This window comes from Staurois parvus, unplaced genomic scaffold (assembly GCF_062004578.1).
Source record: "Staurois parvus isolate SC_StPar_1 unplaced genomic scaffold, SC_StPar_1.0 ptg000031l, whole genome shotgun sequence".
In the NCBI taxonomy this organism is placed as follows: domain Eukaryota; kingdom Metazoa; phylum Chordata; class Amphibia; order Anura; family Ranidae; genus Staurois; species Staurois parvus.
Genome location: NW_028317827.1, coordinates 12,541,968 through 12,565,834, shown reverse-complemented (window position 1 = coordinate 12,565,834; position 23,867 = coordinate 12,541,968). Strand labels below are relative to the sequence as shown.

The window sequence follows — 23,867 nt, the reverse complement described above, 5'->3', positions numbered from 1 at the left end:
TTGTGTTACATTGTGTTGTAGTGACCAAAACTCTAGCATGCTGCAGTTCGGGTGTACATTGACCTGCAGTGTGCCACTTAAGTCAATTCAGACTGACTTTATTTAAAAAATAAAATAAAGCACTTACTAATGCATAGCAATGCACATAAATGTGATGCACATTAATACATGTGCCAGGTGGAAGCGAGTCCTTAAAGGCTGCCATTTTGTTGGTGGAATGTAATGTCTCACATATTTGGGCTCAGTGGCTATGACCATTCGTTTCAAAGTCTTCACCATTAACAATGTCTTTATGCTTAGCATTGGAGAGTATTCCATAACTTCCTTGTCTTAATTGGTAAATCCTTCAAAATAGTTTTCTTAGTTTTGGAGGACCAAACATTGATTATTTGCAATGTTTTGAAAGCTGTGGGATCATGTTGAGGAGATTAGAAACATCAGCTTCCTATGTCACAGTCACGCCAAGCCCTACACAGTGTTCTACTGAGAATCCAAAATGATTAGTACATAAAACTGTGCATGTATCTATAGATATCGACAAATTTGTTAATATGCCAGCCATTTTGGGTAGACTTACTCTGTAAGCAAACAAACATAGTTACAAGAGAACTAATCCTAGCTTCAACATGAAATAAGATCAAATCATAATCCAAACTTAAATATGGGCCTGGCCTAGGCAGGTGGCAAACAAGTGAGGGTCAGCAAATTTAATTAATTGATTCCTTGACTAAGAATTCTGTACTATATAATCTGAATTCCACACTTCCAGACTTGAACTATGTAGCTGAAAGTGTTCTTCTCCCCATAGTTGCCCCACAGCCAGGCTCACAGTCACAGTTACTCTTTGGGTCAATGAACGGGCCAGGGGTATTCTTTTTGGTGTTTTTATTTTTGAGCAACTTGGTAAGGGTTAGGGAATTGAACTATATACAAATAGGAGGACACATTCTCTTCTGTAGAACTTTGAGTCATGTCTCTGCACAAGTAAAAGAGTGGACTAAGTGTGGTAGAAGAGAGCTTGAGGAGATTAATCTTCCTCACTAGACAGTCCAAGCAAAGTCCTTTCGCTAAGAATTAAATAGACTGAACTCTTCTGGACATTGGACACTTTGTCCACAGCTGCTCTCTAACACCAGGGGGCTGGCAACAGCACACAGTCTCTAGGATTTCTTTCTCCCTGTAATACAAGACCAGATCCACAGAAAATAGGCCCCCTCAGTCAACTCAAGCAACTTCCAGGAAAACCCAGCCCCCCAGCTCGCCTAGCTAGAACTGCAATGAGCACAAACACGTGGCAGGTGGCCTGAGGGGGGGATCTGCCCCTCCATGCTGTGGTTTCCTCCTCAGGGACAAGACAATTCTGTTCCAGGTCTCAAACTATTTTTACAGTTTCCCAGCACCCATGTTTGCAATTTTCCCACAGGGACTGGCTGAGACAGTATAAATATTCATGTTGCTCATTTGTTTTACTCCACACGTATGTTCCAGTACCACCCAGAGACTTCTAGATTGCAAAAGGAGTAATCAAACCTTCAACCTGTGAAACAAGGAACATACCTAAACAATCACAAACAGCCACTCTGATTACAGTGAGCCAAGTTAAATTTACCTAACAACAAAAATGTAGCACCCCTGGATGCAGTGAGTCATAACTAAATTTACCTAATCCTAGAAAGGTGCAACACATAATCCATCAATATTGTATCTAATTGGACTAATATTCAAATAGTCCTCATATATACTATCTATTTTTACTGCAGGTAATTAAAGTCTTCAATGAAGATGGCACTAGCAGGGCCTTGGAAGTGCCAAATGATATGACAGCTCTGAATGTGTGTCAACTGCTGATCCAGAAGAACCATTACATTGATGACCAGAACTGGACGATGTTCGAACAGCTTTCTTCACTTTGTCTAGGTTAGATTGTTTCACAACATTTTTTCCACTTATATCTACTGTTACACAAAAATACCTGTTAGAAAGGTGATAAACAGATATGACATATATCTTTTTGGTTGTATCATAGTAAATTACAGCTGATATGCTTCAGTATTTAAAGGGAAACAATAATGGCATTGACTCAGTTTTATTTAATTATTTGTAAGTTTGTGTTTTTTCTTTTGTTTATACAATACTTCTGATGTGCACATAATCAATTTGGAAGGTGGAGGAGTCACTTCACTTATTTATTTTTGTGCATAGATTTTAGCTTGAGCTGTTGTGCTCTGTTAAAGACAGGACTTTTCTTGGGAAAGAAAAGGTTATAAATGAAGTATATTAAAAAGTTTGTTAGCTATCCAACTGCTGAATGTAGATGAGAATACAAAATACAGGGTTTGGACAAAAAGATGGAAACACTACATGATTTTAAGGTGTGAAAGTGACAACACATTTTGCCTTGAATGTGGAAGTGATTTTTTTTACATTTGTTGCTTCCGCTGTGTGATGAGACACCTACCTAACAGGTGGGAAGCCTCACTTTCGTCATTCACTGTGTGTGCTGCTAGTAATATGGAGTCATGTCAGAGCAGGGGCGGACTGACAACTCATGGGGCCCCCAGGCAATAGGGGATCATGGGGCCCCTGTGTCCTTGCCCAAACTCAAAAAAGCCTATGAAAAAGGTACCAGGGGCATCTCATGGGGCCCCCTACTGACCCTGGGCCCTCGGGCAGTGCCCGAGTTTCCAAATGGTCAGTCTGCTCCTGTGTCAGAGCTTACTGAGCTTCAAAGAGGGCAAATTATTGCCCGCTCAGCTGTGCCTCTGTGACTGAAGTTGCCAATTTCTTTGCCGTGTTGTGAGGTTATGACGGCATATACTGTTTCTGGGAAAACGTCATCTGATAAGCATAGGTCATCATGGCCAACTGACCGAAAGAGACAAAAGGACATTGTGACCTGGAATAAGAAAACAACTGCTGCAAAAGTGACTGCAGAGCTTAATCTAAGTTTTCACGGGACTGAGATTGAGTTCTGCAGTCACTTTTGACCATATTGATCGTGCTTATGCTTATCAGAAGATGTTTATCAGTCACATAGGCACCAGCTACATGGACACCAATACTCTGTCCTCGTTGAAGCTCAGTAGGTATCTCACATGACTCCATATTGGGCAGCACAGTGGTTATCACTTCCGCCTGGCAGTACTAGTGTCGTCGGTTTGAATCCCAACCACTACACCACCTGCTTGGAGTTTGCATGTTCTCCCTGTACCTGCGTGGGTTTCCTTCAGGTATTCCAGTTTCCTCCCACACTCTAAAGACATGCTGGTAGGTTAATTGGATCTTCTCTAAATTGGCCCTAGTATGTGTATGAATGAATGTGAGTTAGGAACCTTAGATTGTATGCCCTTTAAGGGCTAGGGACTGATGTGAATGTACAATATATCAATGTAAAGCGATGCGTAAATTGATGGTGCTATATAAGTACCTGAAATAAATAAAATAAATAAATATTGCTAGCAGCACCCACAGCAAACGACAAAAGTGAGGCTTTCTACCTGTTAGCTAGGTGTCTCATTACACAGCGGAAACAAAAGAATGTTACATTACTTCCACTTTCAATGCAAAACATGTCTCCCCTGCAAACCATGTAGTGTTTCCATTTTGTTGCCTAACCCCTGTATTTATATGCAATAATTCATATTTACTTGACTAAAATCAATTTATTTTTATTCTTTATTATAATAAACGAATACAGTAGATGAAAATTCATCTTATATTTCCATTTAAATCTCAACAGCATTACTACATTTTAGCAATCTGAAACACTGTAATATGTCTGCTTTTACCATAAGAGACACAAATTGCCTAAACTTGCAATGTATGATTTTTAAAACACCAGCTACAACAGCAGATGTAAGCAGATATGTTTTATTTACAGAGAGAATCATAGAGGATCAGGAGATGGTTATTGAAGTGCAGTCAAAGTGGGACATGGAAGTGGACTGCAGGTTCTGTGTTAGAAAATACTATGCAAAGTATGAATTCTTCAAAAATCCAGAGGTAGGTTCCATACTATAAATTGAAACAGTACATGTGAATAAGCACTTGAATTTACTCTTAACTATAACTGATTTATTTATCTGATTAGGTATGAGTTAGCTCTTGAGAACATGTTTCTAATAGTGGTGGTCTTTAAAGCAAAACCGTGGCTAGGTTATGGACATATTTACCTATTCTTAACAAGCAGTAAATGAGCTTTAAAACAAGTCCTCACTGATATATCCACTGTGGACCAATGTATCCTTGACATTCACAAGAGAAGTGGTCATGTCCTTCAGGTTGGATCTTGGCATTTTCTTTTTTCTTTCCTTTTTCTGTGCACCTGCTTTATATTTACAGAGAATTTAAAACTGCCAGGCTGCTAAGTTACTGCTAGGATGGAGGTGTTGAGATACTGAGAGAAATTGAAATTAAAATTGAGAAGCTTTAGCTGAAAAAATGCAAATGATTAATTCCAAAGTGGCTGCAGGAAAATATATGAGAGAGGACTATTATAAAAAATGTATTTACTGCTTGTTATTTATTTATTTATTTATTTCAGGTACTTATATAGCGCCATCAATTTACGCAGCTCTTTACATATATATATTGTACATTCACATCAGTCCCTAACCCTCAAGGGGCGTACAATCTAAGGCTTGTTAAGAATACATAAATATCCTTTAGACAGTAAACTTTGATGAGCAGGTCCCCCTAACTCTTGTATTGTAACTGTACTGTTTCCCTTTATTTTGTAAAGTGCTGTGCAAACTCTTGGCACTATAGAAATCACATATAATATTGATAATATTTTTGTTCTTTAACCTACTACTACTTTAATGTCCAGCTATATTTAGAGTGTGGAAGGATTAGAAACTCTGACATAGTTTTTAGTTGTCTGCAGACCAAGTTGCAGAGGTTTGTCATGATGAAGCTGTTAACATCGATGCATTCCAAGCAGAAAAGTATTTGTCTAAGGGAGGCAGAGGGGCAGAGGGTAGGGGATACCTGTCAAGAGGCTTAAAGTGTTACTAAACCCACAACAGTAAAATCGGTCTGTATATGCAGTAAAGCATGCTTGGTATACTCACTGTGGAGCCTAAGGGGTTAATCCCCTGCATTGTGTAAAAAGGCTGTTTGATCCTGTTTTCTCTGCCTGTCCTCTTGTTCAAATGTCCACGTCTTATCTCCTGATAAGACAGACTGAACCCGTAGCCACATGCACATGCTCAGCTTAGTGTGTAATCCTAGAGAGGTTTTTTATTTTCTTGGGAGAGTGCATGTGATCAGCACAGGGCCAAACAGCACTGTCCAGACAGAGGGTCAGGGGTTTTGCATCCTTCTAGAACAGAAAGATAACTCCTTCTACAGGCTTTAACCAGTGCTCTGCTGAAGTCACCAGACTGCTCTAACTGCTGATGAGAAAAGGTATTTAGCAGTTTACATTTACTAAAATAATTGCATTTCCATGTTCTGTGTACTGTGAGAGACCAGATATAGTGAATGCAGGGTCCTGGGTTTAGTAATACTTTAAAGTGGTTCTAAAGGCTCAAGGTTTTTACCTTCATGCATTCTATGCATGAAAATAAAAAACCTTCTCTGTGCAGCATCCCCCCCAGCCCCCCCAATACTCATCTAAGCTCTCTCTCGATCCAGCGATGTGCACTGGAGTCTCGGCTATCCCGAGACTTCCTCTCCTAAGACTGAAGCCAATGAGGATCACAGCCAGTGAGTCAATGAGAAGAGAGCGGGGATGGGGCTGAGCCACTGCTCATTGTGTGAATGGACCCATGAAGCAGCAGGTGCCCCCATAGCAAGCTGCTTGCTGTGGGGTCACCTGACAGGAGAGAGGGGCCAGGAGTGTCAGTGGGGGACCTAAGAAGGCTGCTCTGTGCAAAACCCCTGCACACAACTGGTAAGTATGGACATGTTTGTTATTTTTTCTTTAGAAAAAACAAGCCTTTAAAATCACTTCAGTTCCCTTCAGGGTACTGTTAAATGCTTGGTTGATTTGGGTGCAAGGTATCATGGAAAATTTAAAGCAAACTTTGTGAACTTTTCTAACTATAACTTAGGGGCAATGTTCTAAACATCTTGTTAGTTTCCATTTTTTCTGAGATTGCTTGTTAAAGTGATCAAATAATTATTTAATTATTTTGGAGCTAATTTCATTTATTAATGCTTTGTAAATAAAAATCCCTCATTCTTCCTATATAAATCACAAGCTCCAATTTTTCATTTCTGCATACTGCATGTTCAATAATTAATCTAGAACATAATTTTGGGGCCTATGTGTGCGATATGAGAAAAAAAATTCTAAAACACAGATTTTGATTGGTTGGTTTAGCAAGAAGACATTTTTTGCTGGCATATGTTCAAACATAAGGGCTCGTTCACACTAGGCTGTTTGCCAACGCTTGCCAAACGCCCCTATAGCGTTTGGCAAGCGTTGGTCCGGCGTTTGCGGAGCGTTTTTTAACGCTCGGCAAACGCTCCGCAAACGCCGCATGCGCGGTTTAGCGGCGGTTGCTAGGCGTTTGCCGAGCGTTAATAACGCCCCACAAATGCCTATAATGCAGTTTGAGTGGTGTTACCGCTCCGCAAACGCCCCGCAACCGCGTCGCAACCGCACCGCAAACGCCGGCCGGGCGTTTGCGGAGCGGCACCATAGACGAGAATAGGAGGCTTCAAAGCCTCCTGACTCGTCCAGAGGCGTCTGTTTTGCCGCGACGCAACGCGACGCGACGCAAACGCTCCCGTTAGAACAGCACCATGTGCTGTAATGTGTAGAATTGGCAGAGGCGTTTGGGAAGCGGTAAAAACGCTTCCCAAACGCCTCTCTGCCGCCTGCACACAAGGCTAGTGTGAACGTAGCCTTAGTCTCTAATAAAGTAACAGTTTAGGAGACAAGCTTAATATTTCTAGTACTGTCTTTTAACCTGATAATGTATACATCGGGTATGCAGTATCATACCATACCGGTATATACCATTTGGAGCTAACAAATGACAAAACAATTGTAAGCCAATTATAAAACAGAATTTAGAACAAAATACAAACAATTTTCAAATCATAGTCTAACAGTGTTGGATGTAGAGTTTAGATACATACATATAATAATCACCGTAATATAGCAATAAGCATCATCAACAAAAATCTTGAAAGGTCGGTGTACCATTAAAAAATCTAACTGAGTGGAAATTTTCAATCCCCACAGTTCCCTAGTAATAGCGCAAAAGGGCTATTGTGCATAGCCATGTAAATTAGGTACACCCCATTTTATTTAGAAATGAAGTATAAAATATAATGTTTAAACTCCATAAACATGTCCATACTCCAGTCCAGCAGTTTGGATGCTTTAGTCTGTACGGAGTAGAGGCTAGACTGTGCTCAGGAAGTACACCTACACCTTATGGTACTTTAGATTTTAGGGTCAGCACACTAAAATGTGTAAGCTTGTAGGCAGGTGTTGGGCTGCAGTTTGTCCACCAAGCTAAAGATGGCAATGTGTCACTTCTTCAGGCTGGCAGGAAACCACTGGGGACTAATTTGTCCATATTATGGGCTCCAGGCAGGCATCTTGGGCAGGCCAACATCTACTATTGGATTTCCAAATCCCTCAAGGTTTGAGTTGCCATATTTACACAGAGGTACTTAAATAGTAGTTTCTGCATCATTCGGTGTGCCCACAGTGTGGAAGTAGGTCAAAGATAAAACCCTATTTGGTACTGATAGAAGAGGAGCAGTGTTGAAACTGTCTCGCACATCATCCTAAAAAACTTCAAGGACTTTGGAGATCCCAGGGTGGCCCAGTAGTCTGAATACCTCCTCCAAGGCAAGTGCTCTTCATGCATTCTGTAAGCTCATATTATATTGCCATTGAAAAAGTGCCTTGCTAAACATTACCTTTCTGCTTGCGGAAGTAACCTACAACACATGTGGTGCCATTTCTGTAAACTACCTTTCTGCGATCATTTAATATTTACAACATAAAGTAACATTTACATACCAATGTGTGTTGACTCCTCTCACTTTTTTGGAATGCTGGGTAAGCCACACCCACAAGGTAATTTAAAGAGACCCTGTCACCACCTAGTACCAAGCAAGATCGCCAGTGAAAGCAGTTGCATAATAAAAGACAACAGATTTTAGTGCCAATCTTGTGAGAACTTTAATTCATTGGAGATTCTTATGGAAATTCCTATCACAGTACTGGAAATGATTTTATTGTGATACTGACACCTAGATATCTATGAAAATCATAATCACATCAGTTCACCAGGGGTAGAGGTAGAGGAGTGCTGGACACAGGTTATCAAAATGTGGACAAAATAATTGTTTGAACACAAGTGGCCTGTATTCGCCACCCACCACAAAGACAGGGATCCCCCAGGAGAGGACATTCACCTAAGTTGAGGAATCAAAGTGTAATAGGTCAAAGAGTGCCCCACATGAAACTTCCTTAGGAGTCAAAAGTCTTTATTGTTCAACTGGTTACAACAAGCAAGTCGTAAGACAGTCTGTCAGGTACCATGAACCACATGGAGACAGAAAGTGCAGTTAAAATCATACCTTTAATGAAATAGCAAATATAACATAGATCAGGAATGCAGTCAAAACAGAACCTAGGGTTTGGATGCCAGAGTGGGTTATCAGATGAGCCAGTGTCAGGAAACCAGAAGTCAGCTTAGTCAGTAGCCACAAATTAGGAACAGGAATTGTAAGAGAAGTCAGCCAGATCCGAATTGTATACAGGAACACACTGGGGATCACAGATCACGCAAGGGCAAGGAAAAAATGAGCTAAGCTGCTAAAATAGCAAAAAGGGCTGGAGGTGGGCTGGACTGCTGAGGCAGGTAATGGTATCCAGGTGAGTCACTGTAGAGACAATGAGTGGCTGGTAATTAACTGACAGCTGAGCACCATCTGAACACTGAAGAAAAGAGCTGCTCGTTAAGTAGCAGGAGCCCAGTCCTGACACAGTCCACACAACCCCCCTTTATCAGGGATGAGTGAAATCACAGAATGTTTAACATTCTTTTCACCTTTTGAAAAAAAAAAAAAATGCTAATTTTTTGGAGGGTTTCTAAGGAGCCTGCAGAGCAATGTGCCACAATCAGCAGATCAGGCAGTTACCCGAGAGCAGGAAATTCAATGAACTACAATAGTGCTCATCAGTACCCTCACAGTTGTTTGAGAATTGCAAGCCGTCAGCTGCAGTAGCTGATGGTACTTGTAGTCTATTCCTTCACAGAAAACTGTGAATGAATTATGTGGCTGTGTGGGTGGAGCCCTGCATGACTGGACTATTTTCAAATTGTGACAGCGGGTGCTGGGAGAAGATCCCCGGCCTGCTGTCACAGAGAGAGGAGCACTGTTAGTGGGAGCTGGGTACATAAGAGCATGTTACACCCTAAGTATGGGGGTAACCTGTAAAATGCTCCTAAAGGTGAACTTTAACCTTTAAAGAGATTTAAAAGTACTCCTAGACAGACTGACCTGCAGTCAAAGGATGTTATTAACAGGTCAAAGCTGGAGTACACAGTAGAAGTAGCAAGACAGATATTTTAGACAAATATCAACAGAACAGGTACCCCTATTTAAAGACTTAGCCAGTGGTGGCAGTGCTTACCTGAACAAATGGGGTGAATCTATTTAGCAAGGAACAGGCAAAAATTAAAACCCAAAAGCGGTTCTAATCATTTTACACTCAATCCAAAACTTGGCTTTACATACACTTTAACTAATCACAAAATCAATATTTTTTGCACCTCCTTTTCCTCTGCAATAGACAACCTCAAAATTATTGCCAAGCAAAAGCAGGTGATATTTTAAGTAGAGTTTTAGGGCCAGTTCACACTACATGAGTGTCAGTTGCTTTTTTTTGCATCCAAAACGCACAGAAAGTAGGTTATATGGTTGTCAATGTCATAGTTCACACCAGTGCTTGCAGTTCCAGTGTGTTCAGGTTGCAGAAAAAAAGTAGAACAGGCTGCATTTTGTCTGCACAGAACTGTACACAGAACGAGGTAAAATCCATAAAAAACACAGAGGAATGCACTGGAATGCACCAAAAACACACTGGAATGCACATGCCCCTATTTAAATTGAAGAGAAAGAGAGGGGGAAAAATGAACTGGAATGCATAAAAAAAAAAAAAGCACCGGAACGCGCCAAAAACGTGTCAAAAACATGCATGCAAAACCACATCCGGAACGCAATCTTTGCGAATTGCCTTTTATATACACTTTTTCTGGCAATGAATGTTAAACAACGCATCCTTTGGACAAATAATGCCAAATATGCAATGATAACACAATCATTACATTTTCTGAATCGATAAATGTGAAATGATTAATTTTTCTTTTAGATGACATGGTTTTCTTTGTGTTTAATGGTTTCATGTTAACAGAACTATTTTCCAGATTTAATGCTGTCCTATTCCAGCGAAATGAATGGCACAACGAAGCCTATGGACATCCTACAGGTGAGGAGTAGACTGAAGTCAGCTTTTTAAATGCAAGGTTTTATTTAAAGATAACTTTGTCAAGGTTCACATCTATGTGTTTTCTGCTGCGTCTTGCAGAAACGCACAGCAGTTCATTTAACATGATTTCCTATGGGACAGGTTCACATCTCCGCATTTTCACCCGGTGCATTTTTTAGAAAGGGTCAGGGACTTTTTTAAACGCAAAATGTTGTGTTTTTGGTTCTATAGACTTCAATGGAGATGCTGCAGAAAAGCATGTAGTGTGTTTTTTATGTCTTTTGGTGTTTTATTCTGCCCAGCAACTAGTTGAAACAAAAAAATCAAAACGCATTAAAAACGCATGTGCAAGAAATTGCAAAATGCACCATAAAAAGCACTGCAGAAACACATCAAATGCAAACTGCATAGGTGTGAACCTAGCCTTACACTGAGATGATGCTTGCACAAAGCCAGGGAAGACTGTCTTAGGTCGGGGAAGGCAAGCAGAACAGGGGTCAGACTAGAATTCTTGAACAGTATAGAAGTAGCAGCCATGATGGTCATCAGCAATTGTATCCTCCTATAGGATACATTTACGATAGTCATGACTGTGATTTTTTCAAGCTCTGAAAATCTGTAATTGTTAATTGAAATCCAATCAGTAAACTCTCAAGCTTGGGTTCATATATATGCGGTGCGGTAGATCTCATGTGATTCGCACAGGAACCGCACCGCATTCCTGTGCAAATCACATGCAATTTGTGTGGGGTGCGATTGGAGCCATACATTTTGTATGGTTCTAATCGCACCACACTCGCACCAAAAAGGTGCAGGACCCTTTTTTTGGTCCGCACTAGAATCAGATCAAATGGGTATTCACACCTATGCGATCCGATTCCGAACATCGCACCGCGTTTTGCGGACCAATTTTGGGGTGTTGTTAACTTAACACACAAACCTGCAGGGATTTGCATGAATGGGGTGCGGTTCTAATGCAGTGCAGAATTCACACAGAAAACACTGCGAATTCCAGACCGCATCAGTGTGAACCCGGGCTAAAAGCTTTAACTTCAAAGGTTGTTTTCAGTATTGCTAAATCTGTAGCTTCCATTATAAAAAACAGGTATACCTGCCATGAAGGTTCTTGTTCAATCATTTGCTGTTATAGGGGGCCAGCTGTCTCCCACTTGTGTTTCTATGTGGTCACCATGTTATATGCATCTTTGGTGAAGAATACAGGTTGTTGGGACGAAATACAGTATATGGCGAAGGCACTGCTGTCACCAGGGCCGTGGATAAGGGAGTACCACCAGTCCTACTGTATGGGGCCCAGGCAAACAGGGGGGCCAATGCACCTGGGTGAATCGGATGTGGGCAGGGAGGGGAGGGTGATCGGCACAGTGCTGGGGGGGGGATTACTGAAGTCGATCCCCAGTATGGCTCTCTCTGCAGCAGCTGGAAGCTGACTTCTTCTCCTCTCCCTCCTGCTGGCTTTCAGCTGCTGCAGAGAAAGCCATACAGTTATTGAACCCCCCCCCCCTCCATGCCGTGCCGATCTCCCTTCCTGTGCACCATATGTTTCCCTCTACTGCCCAGGCCCCCTGTGTACCCACCTTACCCCCGCAGTGCTGCCGGATTTCCTTTTCTCCTTCCCACTGGCAGCTGCAAGCATATGATAGGATCCCTCAGGATGGAGAGTGGGGGAAGTGTCCATTAAATATGTCACATTTTCCAGCCCCTTCCTTTCCTGAATGAACATCGTGAGTGATCGGTACCGATCACTCTCTGTGTTCATTCATAACTGAAGCATAGTGTTTATTTAAGGGGGCCCTGTCAAGTTGGCTGTATGGTGCCCCGTGGTTTTTAACAGCAGCCCTGGGTGTCACTAACAGTAAGCTGTTTCAGAACAATGATATGCAGCTGATACTGGAACAATTGTATATTGACAGGAAGTTACTGAAAGAGGCTGGAGGAAATCACAAGCACTGAGATACAAAACAAGATTAAGGCCTAGTTCACACCTATGTGTTTTTTAGTGTGTTTTTTTTTAAAGGGTCAGGGACTTTTCCTGCAGCAGATTGCGTTTGCATGTAATAGACTTCAATGGACCTAATGTAGTGTGATGTTGATGCAACTTTGATGTGACTTTACACTCTCTGGCACTCAAGTAGTATCAAAGTCTCATCAAAGAAGTGCAGGTACCTTTATGCGTCCAAAGTTACAAATTTGTTGTCTAATAGGAAAGTATGACAGTTCTGTTCATGTAATGTGACTTTGATGCAACTTTGATGAGACTTTGATGTAACTTTGCACTCTCTGGCACTCAAGTAGCATCAAAGCCACATCAAAGTTGCATCAACAAAGTGCAGGAACCTCTATGTGTCCAAAGTCGCATTTTTGTGGCTAATTGGAAAGTATGACAGTTCTGTTTGTTCAGTGTGACTTTGATGCAACTTTGCACTCTCTGGCACTCAAGTAGTGTCAAAGAAGCATCAAAGTTGCATACGCCCTGGTTCATACCAAATGTATGTACAGCGCGATTTCAAAGATACTGATCAGTGTGACTTCAGGTGCAGCTTGCCGGTATCTGTGCAAGATGCACATGGAATTGCGAAAAATAATGCAGGAACTTTTTCAAAGTCTCAGACTCAGTCGCACCGATTTGAATGACTCCATAGTTACAAATAGGGTGTGACTTGTCATGCACCTTTGATCTGTCAAGTCACGACAAGTCACACCAGTGTGAACTGGGGCTTAAAGTAGTGCAGAAAACCTTATGTTTCGAAAGTCGCATGTTAGGGTTATGAGCTTGGGTTAAAGTTACATTTTAGGGTTAGGGTCAAGGGCTAGGGTTAGATTTAGAATGAGACAATTACTGTTAACCCTAACCCTAATGTTTACTGTTAACCCTAATATTTAGCCCTAACCCTATCACTTAACCCCAACTCTAACATTTAACCCGAACCGTAGCCCCTAACTCTAACCCTATCCCTTAACCCTAACATTTAACCCTATCCCTTAACTGCAACCCTAACATTTAACCCTAGCCCTTAAAGCGAAGCTCCACCCAAAAAAGAGAGGTTTCGCTTTAAAGACTGAAATTGACAGGTACCCGCTCCCATTTCCGCTGCGATGGCCTAGGCGATTGGAAGCGGAAATTGTCCTCCTACCCTCCTTCCCCATAGACTTCTGGGACATGTGACCATTCTGGAAGCGCAGCGCTACTCGCGCATGCAATGGGCACCCTGCTGTGAAGCTGCAAGCTGCCACAGCCAGGTGCCCACACTGAAGATGCCACCACCTGGAACACCAGATGGCTGGTGAAATGGGCTGATGGGTGGACACTGCGGGATCGTGGGGCAGGTAAGTTTTTGTAGCTGCTGACTTTTATTTTTTCACAGTGCGACTGGAACTCCGCTTTAGCTCTAACCCTATCTCTTAACCTTAACATTTAGCCCTAGCCCTTAACACTAACCTTAACATCCGACTTTGGACACATAAAGCTTCCTGCACCACTTCGATGTGGCTTTGATGCTACTTGGGTGCCAGAGAGTGTAAATTCACATCAAAAATGTTGGCGCTATATAAATCCTGTATAATAATAATAATAATCAAAGTAACACTACATGAACAGAACTGTCATACTTACCTATTAGCCAAAAAAAATGCAAAATGCATCAAAAAAGTGTAAAAAAAGCTTTAAAACTCTTGTTCAAAAATGCAAAACACACTGGAAAACTCATCAGCCGCAACCTGCATAGATGTGAACAATGCCTAAAAAACCCCATAGAACAGTAAATCAAACATGGCAAATGTTTATCCTGCACAGTGCCTTGGCAAACTCAATGTCATCCACTCAGGGTTTAAATATACTTTAAGCTGATTTGTTCAAATGTTCTACAAATAAACTGTACATATAGGGAGTAAGTAGAGTTTTCAAAGTTGTATCTAATAACAGCTAATTCTTCCTCTCAGTGTCAGACCTTAGTTGACAAATAAAGGATGACTCAGAACCCATCCCTTCCCTTTCTCCCTATCAAACCTCCCTAAAAACACAAAATTGTTCTTTCAATGAGTATCAACAATGAACATAGTTATACTACTGAATAAATGTTACTGAGATTTTTGTTCTTTTGGGTTTTTTTTAGATGTTTTTGAGTACAAGCACATATCCCGAAGTCCACAGTTACTTATTTATGACAGAAAAAGGAAAAAAATCTTGGAAAAAACTATATTTCATTCTACGACGCTCTGGATTGTACTTTTCCACAAAAGGAACTTCAAAGGTATCTTGAATTCCTAAATACAAACTTAAAAATAAAATTAAAAAGAACACCAATTAGACAAACATATTCATTGTTTTACATAGTTACAAAGTTGGTAAGGTTGAAAAAAGACACCAGTCCACCCAGTTCAACCGGTATCCTGTTCTACTTGGTAAATGCTTAAATTACCGTATAGGGTACTTGCATTTGTACCCTTTATTAAAAAATAAAAAAAATAAAATAAAAAAAAATATATATATATATACAGTGGGGATCGAAAGTTTGGGCACCCCAGCTAAAAATTTGTATTAATGTGCATAAAGAAGCCAAAGAAAGATGGAAAAATCTCCAAAAGGCATCAAATTACAGATTAGATATTCTTATAATATGCCAACAAAAGTTAGATTTTATTTCCAACATTTACACTTTCAAAATAACAGAAAACAAAAAAATGGCGTCTACAAAAGTTTGGGCACCCTGCAGAATTTATAGCATGCACTGCCCTCTTTGCCAAGCTGAGACCTGCCAGTGTCATGGATTGTTCTCAATGATCGTCTGGGAAGACCAGGTGATGTCAATCTCAAAGGTTTTAAATGCCCAGACTCATCTGACCTTGCCCCAACAATCAGCACCATGGGTTCTTCTAAGCAGTTGTCTAGAAAACTGAAACTGAAAATAGTTGACGCTCACAAAGCTGGAGAAGGCTATAAGAAGATAGCAAAGCGTTTTCAGATGTCAATATCCTCTGTTCGGAATGTAATTAAGAAATGGCAGTCATCAGGAACAGTGGAAGTTAAAGCAAGATCTGGAAGACCAAAAAAAATATCAGACAGAACAGCTCGCAGGATTGTGAGAAAAACAATTCAAAACCCACGTTTGACTGCACGATCCCTCCAGAAAGATCTGGCAGACGCTGGAGTTGTGGTACACTATTCCACTATAAAGAGATACTTGTACAAATATGGTCTTTATGGAAGAGTCATCAGAAGAAAACCTCTTCTACATCCTCACCACAAAAATCATCGTTTGAACTTTGCAAATGAACATATAGACAAGCCTGATGCATTCTGGAAACAGGTTCTGTGGACCGATGAGGTTAAAATTGAACTTTTTGGCCGGAATGAGCAAAGGTACGTTTGGAGAAGAAGGGGCACAAAATTTAATGAAAAGAACCTCTGTCCAACTGTTAAGCATGGGGTTGGATCAATCATGCTTTGGGGTTGTGTTGCAGCCAGTGGCACAGGGAACATCTCACGAGTAGAAGGAAAAATGCATTCAATAAAATTTCAGCAAATTTTGGATGGTAACTTGATGCCATCTGTGAAAAAGCTGAAGTTAAAGAGAGGATGGCTTCTACAAATGGATAATGATTCTAAACACACCTCGAAATCCACAGAGGATTACATCAAGAGGCGTAAACTGAAGGTTTTGCCATGGCCTTCACAATCTCCTGACCTCAACATAATTGAAAATCTATGGATAGACCTTAAAAGAGCAGTGCGTGACAGACAGCCCAGAAATCTCAAAGAACTGGAAGACTTTTGTAAGGAAGAATGGGCAAAGATACCTCAAACAAGAATTGAAAGACTCTTGGCTGGCTACAAAAAGCGTTTACAAGCTGTGATACTTGCCAAAGGGGGCAGTACAAGATATTAACTCTGCAGGGTGCCCAAACTTTTGCAGACGCCATTTTTTTGTTTTCTGTTATTCTGAAAGTGTAAATGGAAATAAAATCTAACTTTTGTTGACATATAAGAATGTCTAATCTGTAATTTGATGCCTTTTGGAGATTTTTCCATCTTTCCTTGGCTTCTTTATGCACATTAATACAAATTTTTAGCTGGGGTGCCCAAACTTTCGATCCCCACTGTATATATATATACACACATCCTCTTTAGTAAGGTAAATAGTAAATATTGTCAGTATTTCATATTTACATTGTGTAAGCTACCTTCAGAAGAGTTTAACCTATGCACCTTTTATTAAATTTCAATGTTAATGAAAAGAATTAAAAGGGTTTTATAGAAGTACTGAAACAAACACTTTAAGGCCATGACCATTAAAATATTTAAATACAATTTAGCTAAATCAACTTTAGCCATAAATATGACACATCACTTTGACTTGCAAAATTATCTGTTATTTGTCCTGGACTATAGAATACCTAACAGATGATATTTATCTCCTGGTGTCGAGGGTTGTTAACCTACATTATATACTTGTAAAGCTTGAGCCAAACACCTTGACATAAGCATAGGTTTTGCTGATTTGACCTTACATAAAACTGCATACACTGCTTTTTTCAGGAGGCATCTTGCAGTTGCGCTGTATATGAATGACATTTAAAATCAGTCAGTTTTAGTAGGCATTATGTGCTGTATAAATGGGGGCTCTGTTGTTGGTGCAGAGATCACTTATGGCAATATACTGATGTTGCTAAACAGTATTGGAAGCACCTTGCAAAGACCTACTATGTTGACCTTGCAGTTTGATCAAGGCGCACTTCTTTCTTGAGGTCTTATTAAATCATACCACAAAGGAAACGAATCTGGAGGCACTTTAACCATTTGCCCTCCAGAGGATTTACCCCCCTTCCTGACCAGGCCATTTTTTGTGTTGCAGCGCTGCATTACTTTAACTGACAATTGCGTGGTCATGCAACGCTGCACCCAAATGAAATTTACATCATTTTTTTCCCCACGAATAGAGATTTCTTTCAGTGGTATTTGATCTTCTATGTGGTGTTTATTTTTTGCGCTATAAAAAAAAGACCGACAATTTTGGAAAATAAACTATATTTTTGACTTTTTCCTATTAAACATGTCCAGTCAAAAAATTTTAAAAATCACATTTCATCATAAATTTAGGCCAAAATGTGTTCTGCTACATGTCTTTGCTAAAACAAATCCCAATACATGTAAATTAATTGGTTTACATGAAAGTTATAGCGTTTACAAAATTTTTACTAGTAATGGTGGTGATCAGTGACTTATAGCGGGACTGCATTGGGCATGCTGACACTGGGGGGAACTGACTTGGTGTCACTGACTTCCCAGCGATACCAATACAGTGATCAGGGCTAACAAAAAGCACTGACACTGTACTAATGGCACTGGGCAGGAATGGGTTAACATGTGGCGTGATCAAAAGGTTAACTGTGTGCTGTTTTGCATACTGGGCTGTGCACAGCCATGCAAAGCAGTGTGCAGGAGCTGATTGGGTAGAGAACTGTTTTGTTTGCAAACAGTTCCCCCCTCCCCTGTCGGAGATGCTCGGCAACCACCGGGCGCTGGTGAGTAATCACCTGCCAGGATCTGGTGATTGACAGCCAAGGCTGCGAATGGTGGCACGGGTTGGGTGTGGGAAGCCGTTAAGCACCCGTTAACAACACAAGAACACACTCCGAATGAGTTCCAGTTGCAAGGTTACAATATTCAAATTTCAATTCACGTTTACTAACAATGAATTTTAAGCAAATCTTTTTATTGAAGACCTATTCTGAAACTTTGCAAACAATTGCTGAAAACCTTTAGTTCCATCTTGGGACTGTCTCTGAACACAGACAAATCTGATATCCTTTTTGGTAATATCCACTATAGATAATATATCTGCATTCCATAAACTCTCTTATCTTAGTATTAAACTTACAAACTTTAGACCTCATTGAATAAACATGACAATATACCTCTATATAAATAACTTTCAGATGACATAAAGAAATAGACTATTTCCTTTGTTGGATGGGTTGGATGATGCAATACATGTGATTAATGCCATTTCTTCTTTAATTCTCCCAATTCCTATACAGTGGATCATAGGCGTGCGCACAGGGTGTGGCAGATGTGCCTGGTCACACCCTAATCACCCTGTGTGCATTACTATTATTGCTCTGTGTGCCAATGAGGACATGGGAAAGATCTCCCAATGAGCAGCTCTGATTATGTAAAAGCACTTCTATTTCACTCTGAATCGGGGGTTGCACACCATAATGCAATATGCTGCACAAACTTAAGCAGTGGATCGACTAAATCAGTCTATATCAGTTTCTTTTGGCTTGGTAAGAGACTAAGAATCATCAAAAACAAGGCTAGTAGGGCTCTCTCCATTTCACACATTACTAAATATGACATAGACTCTTAATGAGCTTCTATTCCACCTGCCAATGGTAAAAGCCAATCTCCTTTTTGGACCTTCCTTCCTAGAGGTAGACCTTCTTTTTCCCCGCTCTCTCCATGTGCTAAGTTGGTTTACATTCTCTTCTCCCAGAAATTGTGGATTTACACCAATTTTCTTGTATAATCCTAATACCTGAAGGAAGAGAATACACTTCAAATTTAAAGTGTTCCTTTGCCTTGCCTATACAGAGTAACACAAAGAATCTACTTAAAGAACAAACAAAACCAGCGCTCAAATCTTCATGCAGATTAGAGGGAATTCGGAATGTCAAATGATGAGGTGCAGCCCTTCAAAGATCGGGAAATGTTGGTACTGGTGAACAAAAGCAAACAAGGGTGCACTTTCATTGTGCATTACCGTGGTACACCACGTATTTATTGAAAAAACATATAGATATATACTCACAAACCAAAAGAGAGCTCTGAAGAAGGGAGGTTGTCTCCCGAAATGCGTTAGCCTATCCCTATAAGGGTTCAGTATTCCATTGGACTGATATCGCGGACTACCTGCTCTGTTTATATTCTCTTTTGGTTTGTGAGTATATATCTATATGTTTTTTCAATAAATACGTGGTGTACCACGGTAATGCATGATGAGAGTGCTCCAAAGAATCTACTTAACCGATATCTTCCCCTGATAAATATACTTACCTTTCTTTTGCTTCCCAGCCAATCTGTTTGGCCACAGGGATCAAAAGGAAGGAAGGCATGTGTGAACTCCAAGTTATAGGACTGTAGGCAGTATTCTTTATTCTATAACAATAAAAGACCATAACTCTTATTTCTTGGTGTTAACTTGGCTGTAGCCATTTTATTATTGGTGTAAATATCATTATTTAAATAACTCTTTATTTTTACATATTAGCTTACTAATAATTGGAAAACATTTTTACTTAAATTAATATTACTCAAACCCGTGAGCTTAGTCACTACGACTCAAGCTGTACTTATGAACATAACACTTATCAACCATACGTATTAACCATACAGCTTTTTTGCAATTAACATACTTATGTAATCTACCATCCTTTAATATGATACTTACCAATAATAATTGGCCGTGACAAAAAAATGGGCAGATGGGAGGGGAGCACTACAGAGATGCCTCCCAGGTTTCAGTTTTTTCCATTAATGGACCCCCCTTTTATAGCCTTCTCCTCTCTCCATCTCTTCTCTCTATTGGTCACTTTTTCTTCCAGGAATGTCCAGGTGTAGTGGGGGGCTAAAAACTCCCAGTTTCTAGAAGCTTCCCCAGTATATTAGTATACTATGGGGGACTTGAAACTTTAAAGGTTTTTTGTCCTCCTCACACCATTGGAGGGGACTAAAAACCCTACTGACCTTCTAGAATGTTTCTCCACTGTATTTATACAGGGGGGGTACTTGAAACTTTATTTCCCCTGCCACAGTCCCATAAAAAAAGGGGGGGTATTAAATCCCCCTTTTTTCCCATTACTTGAAACTAAGAGAGTTCAGGACTCTGTTCCTGCCCTATGTGACAGTACTGAATGTCCTAGCAGCTTCACATGCTTCCTACATGCATAACAGCTAGGCAAAGCATGATCAAACAGAGGTCTACTTTAACATTCAAACAACCTAATCTTCACCTCCAACCAATCTATTCTCTAGTCTATGATTTCCAATTATATATTAATAACAGCCCAACAATATAGTTTAATAACAACAATACTTCACCACTTCCCAGAGGGTAAAAAATAATTTTTTTCCCATCCTAAAATCCTTTCTAAACACATTTCTCCACTCAATAAACAATACTACATGCTGCAAGCATTCTACTTCTCTAGGTCACAAGAAAACTTACGATAAGGTAATATAGCCCTTGCCCCTTGAGATCATACTATATACTCCATTAGAAAATATTGCAATTTTACATATATACCCAGCTTGTGTGTCTCAATAAACTATCCATTAATATTAGTTAAATGGGAATGAGATCTTAACATTACTGTATCAACCTCTTAAATGCAGCACTCCTGCTAGACATTAGCTAATGAAACTTGCTTAAAGTGGTTGTAAAGGTTGACAGATTTTTACCTCCATGCATTCTATGCATGAAGGTAAAAAACCTTCTGCGTGCTGCTTCTCCTTCAGCCCTTCTTTTATACTCACCTGAGCCCCCTCTCGATCCAGCGATGTGCACAGGAGCGTTGGCTTTTCTGGATCTCTCTCTCTCCTCATTGGCTGAGACACAACAATAGAAGCTATTGGCTCCCACTGCTCTCAATCACAGCAAGTGAGCCAATGAGGAGAAAGTGGGGCCAAGCGGAGCCGTGGCTTTATGTGTATTATGAACAGGGCTCAGGAGTGGGCATGCACCAGTGCCCCCAAAGCAAGTGGATTGCTATTGAGGACTCTGGTCAAGGTGGAGGAGCCAGGAGAACTGGCGGGGGCTGCTCTGTGCAAAACCATTGCACAGAGCAGATATGACATGTTTGTTATTTTAAAAAGCCCAGTTAGAATCACTTTAAATTCATTAATAAGAACATTTAAGATTTGGAATAAAATATTAATGGGCCCTGCCAGGATCCACCCAATTAACAGCAATCAAATCGCATATTCTGGACTGCTCTCTGGAGTGGTTTCTGCTTTCTGGAATAAGTTTACCACACTTCTCTCCACAATTAAAACCTTTTAAGGGATCCTGCTGCTTTTACAGTTAGTCAACAACCCCCCCAGTGATTTCCAGCTCACAGTCTGGTCCAACAAATAGCAATGGCTACCTAGAGCCATAAAACCTCTAAATGGATAACAGCCTTGCCCTCTTTATTGTATGAACTAGTTGTTCAGGAAGTCAACTCAATAGCAATCTCTTAAACAATTGCTTTGCCAAAGACTGGTTCTACAGAGACCTTTCTAACCTTTCTAAAAATGTGGAAACTTTAGCCGATTCACTATAGAGGTATGGGAGACAAATCTACTTTGCATAAGAAAACTAAGGGCTCATTCAGATCTATACATTGAAGTAGCATGCTTTACCACTTGCCACCAGGCACTTTCACCCCCTTCCTGCTCAGGCCAAATGTCAGCTTTCAGTGCTGTCAGACTTTGAATGACAATTGTGCGGTCATGCAACACTGTACCCAAACTAAATTTTTTAAAATTTTTTGAGACAAATAGAGCTTTCTTTTGACGGTATTTAATAACCACTGGGGTTTTTATTTTTTTTGCTAAATAAACAAAAAAAGACCATAAATAAATAAATATTTTCCTGGTATAAAGTTTTGTAAATAAGTGATTTTTCTCCACTGATGTGCGCTGATGAGGCTGCACTGATGGGCACTGATAGGTTGCACTGATGAGGCTGCACTAATTTGCGGCACTGATGGTCACTGATAGGCAGTACTGATGGTCACTGACAGGCATCACTGATGTGCACTGATAGGCAGTACTGATGGGCACTGATAGGCAGTACAGCACAGATGGGTACTAAAAACTAGCACAGATGGGTACTAAAAGCTAGCACAAATGGCCACTATTGGACGCACTGATGGGGCTACATTGAACATAAGGGCACTAATCATCAGTGCTGCGTACTGGCTCTCCTCTCCTCACACGCTGTCAGTGTTTCAGTGATTGGACACAGCTGGTCACATGGTAAAATCGGCTCTGAATGGCCCTTTACTTGGACATTTGATCACAGATCGTGCACCCCCAGGGGGTGCATGGGGTGTGTGGTTCTGTGAGGATGTCCATGGATGCCCTCCTAGAACCAGCCGACCATGCTGTAGCCGTCTTTTGGCTATAGCGCATTTGGGAAGTGGTTAATCTCACGTTCTAACATGCATTATTGCAAAGCATGTACCATGTTGTGGTGCAGTGTCATTTATTTTGAATTGTACCCAAAAGCAGTATACCAATACATCCATGGTGTAGTATACCACACATGCAGCATACTGTGGTATGCTGCATTGGAAAAAATGGTGCAAGTCCAATGTGGCACATTGGCAGCCCATTTAAATTAATGAGTTACCTTAATGCAGTGCTCGTTAATGCACCACAATGTGGCAGATAGATTTGAATGGACCCTCACTGCTATAGCAAGTAAAATAAAGAAGCATCAATAATTTTCCCTTTTAAGGCATACAGTATTTTGAAAGTAAATTCTGCATATTAGAGCTGCCGTGGCTGCCTGAACTTGCATAACTCCCTTCCTTCATCCCTTTAGAAAGCAGCCATAAGTCATACGTTGACAACTAATTATGCTGGTTGTTGATTTTTGCTTGGAGAGCTCATTTTGAATTTTGAACACCTGGACAGGTACAAAAAACGTTTACTACAATCATGTATCTGCTCCTATTAACATCATGGTCACGCAGCTGTACATCAGAAACTCTTCTTTATGCTATCTGTAAAATCCAATAACATATAAACCCTGTTTATTTCACCCCATATTCATTTTTACATTGCTAGCTTCCAGATTTAGCGTGAAGAGTTACAGCACATCTGATCTGTTGTTTGCAATCACAACCTTTGCTTAGAAGGGTGAAAGTTGAATCAAACTTGACTGCAAACTTTATAAGTAAAACTTTAACATGAATACATAATACTGTGAGAGATGTGTTGCTTTACAACAATCCACAGTTGGCGGAAAACAATGCTTGTTGCCTGTTTAATAATCCATGGCGCCTGGGTTATTCAGCAGTCAGCTGGCAACGATTCCTCCATGACTGACTTACATTATCAGGCACATATTCTTAAAAAAGTTGCAGCCAAATGATAGTACTTATTGAAATCAATGTCTTTATAGCTATATAGTTTTTGTTTTCCTATTTATTTCTATAGTATCTGTGATAGCATTAACAGGGTTAAATTAATCAGTTTTCAATGCAAGGAGTCTCAGATATCATGCTTCAGCCTGATAGTTTCCATCAGAGGACTTAATCTGATTGGTTGCCATGCAGCAAGAAAGATGGGGCCTATCTACTGTATAAAAAATGGCACATAGTACTTTTTTTT

General features: G+C 40.4%; 1 protein-coding gene across 1 annotated transcript in view; it reads left to right on the top strand.

Annotated features, from left to right (window-relative positions):
• GRB14 (growth factor receptor bound protein 14) overlaps positions 1-23,867 on the top strand; it is an 83,532-nt gene that overhangs the window by 27,056 nt on the left and 32,609 nt on the right. The window contains exons 2-5 of the mRNA XM_089660613.1: positions 1,761-1,917; positions 3,881-4,002; positions 10,394-10,468; positions 14,599-14,736. Of these exons, the coding sequence (XP_089516739.1) occupies positions 1,761-1,917; positions 3,881-4,002; positions 10,394-10,468; positions 14,599-14,736 (492 nt within the window). The remainder of the gene's footprint in view (positions 1-1,760; positions 1,918-3,880; positions 4,003-10,393; positions 10,469-14,598; positions 14,737-23,867) is intronic.